General features: G+C 37.8%; 1 protein-coding gene across 1 annotated transcript; it reads left to right on the top strand.

The window, feature by feature from the left end:
- Positions 1–436: 436 nt before the first annotated feature.
- On the top strand, positions 437–1,709 carry LOC113006092. Its single transcript, XM_039459523.1, has 2 exons — positions 437–779; positions 864–1,709. The coding sequence occupies exons 1-2, from the start codon at positions 732–734 to the stop codon at positions 1,221–1,223; spliced, it is 408 nt and encodes a 135-aa protein (XP_039315457.1). The 5' UTR covers positions 437–731; the 3' UTR covers positions 1,224–1,709.
- The last annotated feature ends 4,108 nt before the right edge of the window (positions 1,710–5,817 follow it).

The following is a 5,817-nucleotide window of genomic DNA, read 5'->3' as shown; positions in this document are numbered from 1 at the left end:
CGATTCATGACCTTACCGTGCAACTCGTGAAATTGCGCGATGAAAATATTGTTAAATTATCGTTGCACGATGCTTGTATTTACCTAAAACCTGCAACTATGTTATTTATATTCAACCTGGAACATTGTGTCGAGCACATGTATTATACGCTGCATCAAAGCATTGCAACTGCGACTGAGAAATTTAAACATTTTGTAACATTTTTGCGTCAAAACTTTGCCATGAACAAACCAGACGCGACAGAATTATTGCGCAAATTTTACGATAAGAGTTCGCAAATTGAGTGTGAATTAATAGCTTACGCTATTGATACTATTGTGAACGAAGCATTACATGAACAATAAAAAAAAGGATTTTAAAAAACTCTTTAAAATGTATTTGAAAATCTATCCTTATCCATTGTTTCTTATTTTCTTAGTAAATAATATGCGAGATAGTAGACATTAAGGAGGCGCGCGAAAGAAACAAGCGTGGCGAGGTGGGGGAGACTAAACGCGCAAGCACACGCTTCACCATGTACGAGAAAATTGAGCGAGCGAGCACTATAGAAGAGTTTCTTTCTTTAAAAGTTTTCATTAGTAATCGGGGATACTTCAGTTGTTTATATGACGTAGATTTTTGAAGAGGAGGAACTGCATAGACCTCTGCTTGCAGTCAGAGAGTCAGTCAGTCAGTCGTGAGACAGTCTTCTTGTGAAAAAGACTAAAAACAGTATTCAGTTTTTCGAAAAAATGGAAAGATTATTTCACGTAATTCGAGTTACGTATCCGGCGGATGCGGTAAGTTCTTTTCATCTTTTTTAACCCTGACATTTTTGAAAAAATATATACATATGTTTTTACATTTTTAATATTTTTTTTCAGAGATTGATGGTACATAATGAGGAGCAACTCGTTGTGCCGATAAGGCACTTATTAGAATTAAGGATTACCAGCCCCCGCCCCGTAAGTTTTATTATTTATATCAATTTTAAATTACTATTTTATGTGTACAATTGTAATATTAAATGTTTTTTCCTGCTTTTGTTTCAGAACATTTCTCGAGACCAAATTGAGATAGCAGGATTTATCAATATATCCGATGCGAAATATAGGCGCTGGTACCGTCAGTGGGACCAGTGGTATAATGAAAGAGAGTGGGTCTGCAACGAGTGGGACCTGGAGGATCAATGGGACCTTCAAATATTATTCGGAGAGCGGGTCTACCAGGAGGAGATCTGGTGAACAAAATTATTATAGAATTTTTTAATACAAAAATTTTTTTTCTGTTTTTGTGTAAAATTTTTCAAAATACATATATGAATTTTAATTTATGTACCAATTTTTTTCTCCTATCACTTATTCACCTTTCCCTCAATCCCCTCATTAAAAAAATTATCGTGAAAACAGGGATAGAGGTAGGGCGGTAGCGGGTGCTGGGTGGGGAGATGGGTTGCATACGACGAGCGAACGCGCTATAGAAGCGAGTGGATGGAAAAAGCGAGCGAGCGAGCGAGCGAGCGCGTGAAAGAAACAAGCGAGGCGTGGCGGGGGAGACTAAACGCGCAAGCATGCCCGTTACCGCGTACGGGAAAATCGAGCGAGCGAGTAAGCGAGCGAGGGACGGAGAGAGTGAATGCGTAAGCGCGCATCCCTTCCATGCACGCGGTGGCGGCGGCGGATCGCCCCAGCGGACCCCGCGTTAGACAGCGCGCATCCCCTCTGCGTACGCGGCGGAGGCGGCGGCGGCGGCGGCGGCGGCGGCGGCGGCGGCGGCGGCGGGCCCCGCGGAAATAGCCGCGCACACCCCTTCGCCATCGTATCGCTTATCCCCCTCGTGATGACAGACATTTCCGATTTCAAAGAACAGTCATACACACCTCCTCGCGGTGTGATTTATTATGTTTATGTAAACAGAGTGACAGGTACATGGTCCATGTTTACATTAAATGGTCAGTAGTTGCCTCCACGCGACACATTTCAAAGGTGTCGGTCAAGAACATGGTCCTCGAATCGTTATCTCTGTTTACATAAACATAATAAATCACACCGCGAGGAGGTGGGTATGACAGTACTTTGAAATCGGAAATGGTTCTGCGTAATCAATGTTTATATAAACAGAGTGACAAGTACATGGTCCATGTTTACATTAAATGGCCAGTTGCCTCCACGCGTCACATTTCAAAGGTGTCAAATTTATTTAAACATCGGCCAAGAACATGGTCCTCGAATCGTTATCTCTGTTTATATAAACATTGATTACGCAGAACTACCGGTTAGGTTTACACGTGTGACCTCGTTTTAAGTCCCCCTCTCTCCCTCCTCTACCCGGTTTGGTCCACCCGCGGGACCTTATCGCCAGTTAGGTCCCCCCGCGCGACCCGAAATATTCCCCCCCTTCCCCGCACCCCCCTGAGATCCCCGAGTTAGAATCCGCCTATGCATTCTACTGATGATTTTCGTTGTTCTCAAAAATAACATCTAATATTTCTTCTTCACTGTCAGAACTTTCACTTGAACTTGAAAATAATTCATCAAATAAAAGTAAATCCATTTTTTAGAAAAATATAAGTGAAAGCTAAAGAAAACCGATAATATGGCATTGATCTTGTCTACATCCTTGGTTTTGTGTGGCAATTTTTTAAATAGACGTAAAACCGTTGTTTATTTGGATTACATTCCTCTAACATTTGTTTTATATTTTCGAAGAAGTTGGCATATGGAGAATATGCTTTAACAAAATCTGGTTCAAACTTGAGAAATATTTCATCGATGCTGATATCCTCTGTTCAATGAGCACCACTACAGTGCAATGTCTCCAATAATTGTTTATAAACATTATAAATAGATAGAAAACTTTGCAGTTAGTTTTCATGCAGTTTTTGGAAAGTCTTGTGTTTTTGAATTCCTATTTTAAAATCAAAATTATTTTTAGTAAATAATATTTTAATCAATAATACATGATTATAATTATTTTATAAATAATTAAAGTATAAGAAATTAAACTAACCTCTTTGCTGATCTTTGCAAACCAACGTGAGCAAACGATAATCAACTTACATTACGGAACACAACGTAGTTAGTTACAGTGCTGCCAACCTTATGATTAAAAAGACTATTTTCAATAGAACTTTCGGAATACACCCTTAGAAATCTAATATTAGTTACTTTATATTATAACATAAAGCAGTGTTCAAGTCATACAAAACAGCTGTTTAGCAAATAATAAATTGAATGTAAACGATTAGAAAAGTTAAGGGTTAGGTTAGGTTAGGTTTCCTATCAATTAACAGTGGGAAGGGGGGACCCTCATAGCGCTGACTAGATCGGACAGAAGGCCGTACCCTCTCCACTGTTGAGGAGATATGCCTTGGGCGGAATCAGCGGCGGACTAGTTGCCCGCCCGGGGCTTAAGATGCGGAGGTGCGAACCTAGGGCTGGGGTCCATCGCACCCCCAAAGCATCCCGATTCGGGCGGCCGGGGCATCCCCGTTCGGGCGGCCGGGCGTTCACGCGGATAAGCGCCCGCGTCAGATGGTGAGTTGCGCCGCCTTTGTCTACCATGTCTACTCAGCCCGTAATTCGCTCGTTTTATCCTCTTATAATTCAAAAAGTAAGCGTCGGACAAAATTTTCGTATAGGAAAAATCGTCTCAGAATTTATCCAAGAATAAGTCTTTACAGAGACACATGGGTCGTTCTGAATCACCCTATATATATATATATATATTATATATATATATATATATATAAAATTATCAGTGATTATAAATAAATAAAAGTGAGTCAAAATTTTTTTAATTATTATATATTGTATATAATTGTACCATTTTTAATTTGTTATACGAAACACGTTATTTACTAGAAAATACAATTAAAAACGTCAATTTATTTATTTTTAATATTAACAACAAAAGATTCATTCATTAATTAATTTTTTTTTTAATACAATATCTATGAAAAAAATTTCTCGTCCCGAGATATCGAACTTGGAACCTCCAGCATACTAGTCACGTATCTTTCAACACAAGGTACAACTAACTTGACAAGCCTTCTTTCATAAGGATATAGGTGGTAAAAATATTTTGTTTTTTCAAAAATGCCCGAATTCTATTGCGGTAAATGTACGAACGAATATTACAATCCTATAAATTTTTATGAAATCGATAACCAGGGACCGAATTCCTTTTGTTAGCACAATATTGCAAAATTTTCATACCATGGACGATATAGTTCGACGAATCGACATCAGAAATCGTGTGTTCAGCTGAAACTAAAGAAAAGGAGACAAATCGAGATATAGGAAGAAGATACATTGAGAAAGAAAGAAAACGCTTGAAAAGAAGACATAAAAATTTACGCTTGCCGATTCCTCTCGGCTGACGCTGATGCACTTCTGTCGTCATTTTTAACCGTTCTGTTTCCCTTTTGATGTATCCTTTTCCTTCGTCTCAATCTGTCACCTTTTCTGTAATTACATACGACTAAACACACAAATTCTAATATCAATTTGTCGGACCGTGTTGTACATGAAACAAAAATGTAGCAATATTGCGCTAATGAAAAAAACTAGACTATCAAATTTATAAACATTTATAGAATTGAAAAATTCATTCATTCATACATTTACCACAGTAGAATTCGTGCATTCTTGAAAAAACAATAAAATATTTTGACCATCAATATAAGTATCTTTATGATGAAAGAATTGTCAAGTTCATTGCATAGCTTGTGTAAATGGATGCGTGACTACTATGCTAAAGGTTCCCAATTCGATCCCTCAGGACGAGAAAAATTTGGTATAAAAAAAATATTAATCATTTGTATAACAAATATATGTTTTGTGTTCTTAAGAAATTTCCATTGAATTAATAGTAGAATATTTTTGAATTTGTTAATTTATCGAAAAACGTAGAAATCAAACAAATTTTATTTTTTAAAAACAGCGTTTTTCCGGTTTTATATTTTATTTTTCATATTATATGTTGAAAATATTATTCTAAAACATATTTTATTAGTTAGAGAAAACTTCAGCAATCCAGAAATATCAAATATGCTAAAGAAATACATGAAATAATTAATTTATTGATAAAATAACCTTAGATGGTAGATGTAGCAATCAGGGCTACACTGTGAGGCAAAGGAAAAGTGAAATATAACATAAATTGACACAGGAAAATTTTTTTGTTGAAACAGAAATAGTACCATTTAGGTTTTGCAGAAACCATAAAAATTAGAATCGCACATACACCCACAAATAACGCCTTTTTTATCCTTTTTTAAAAAGATAATTTTGCAATTATTATTGATGTAATAAGTAGAATGTAGTGGCCGGTTCAAACTCGGGGATCTCAGGGGGGTGCGGGGAAGGGGGGGAATATTTCGGGTCGCGCGGGGGGACCTAACCGGCGATAAGATCCCGCGGGTGGACCAAACCGGGTGGAGGAGGGGGAGGGAAGCTTAAAACGGGGGCACACGTGTAAACCTATCCGGTAGTTCTGCGTAATCAATGTTTATATAAACAGTGATAACGATTTGAGGACCATGTTTTTGACTGATGTTTAAATAAATTTGACACATTTGATATGTGCCGCGTGTAGGCAACTGACCATTTAATGTAAACATGGACCATGTACTTATCACTCTGTTTACATAAACATAATAAATCACACCGCGAATGGACCATGTACTTGTCACTCTGTTTACATAAACATAATAAATCACACCGCGAGGAGGTGTGTATGTGACTGTACTTTTAAAATCGGAAATGTCTGTCATCACGAGGGGATAAGCGATACGATGGCGAATATTTTGTGGGGTGTGCGCGGCTATTTCCGCGG

The sequence above is a fragment of the Solenopsis invicta genome, unplaced genomic scaffold (assembly GCF_016802725.1).
Source record: "Solenopsis invicta isolate M01_SB unplaced genomic scaffold, UNIL_Sinv_3.0 scaffold_664, whole genome shotgun sequence".
Classification (NCBI taxonomy): Eukaryota; Metazoa; Arthropoda; class Insecta; order Hymenoptera; family Formicidae; genus Solenopsis; species Solenopsis invicta.
The sequence above is the reverse complement of the archived record's forward strand: the minus strand, read 5'-3'. Positions and strand labels throughout refer to the sequence as shown.

Bases quoted from the DNA above. Each gene is read 5' to 3' on its own strand.
- LOC113006092 (XM_039459523.1), top strand. From the start codon at position 732: ATGGAAAGATTATTTCACGTAATTCGAGTTACGTATCCGGCGGATGCG. The intron at 780-863 runs GTAAGTTCTTTT...ATTTTTTTTCAG, and splicing joins TTACGTATCCGGCGGATGCG to AGATTGATGGTACATAATGA.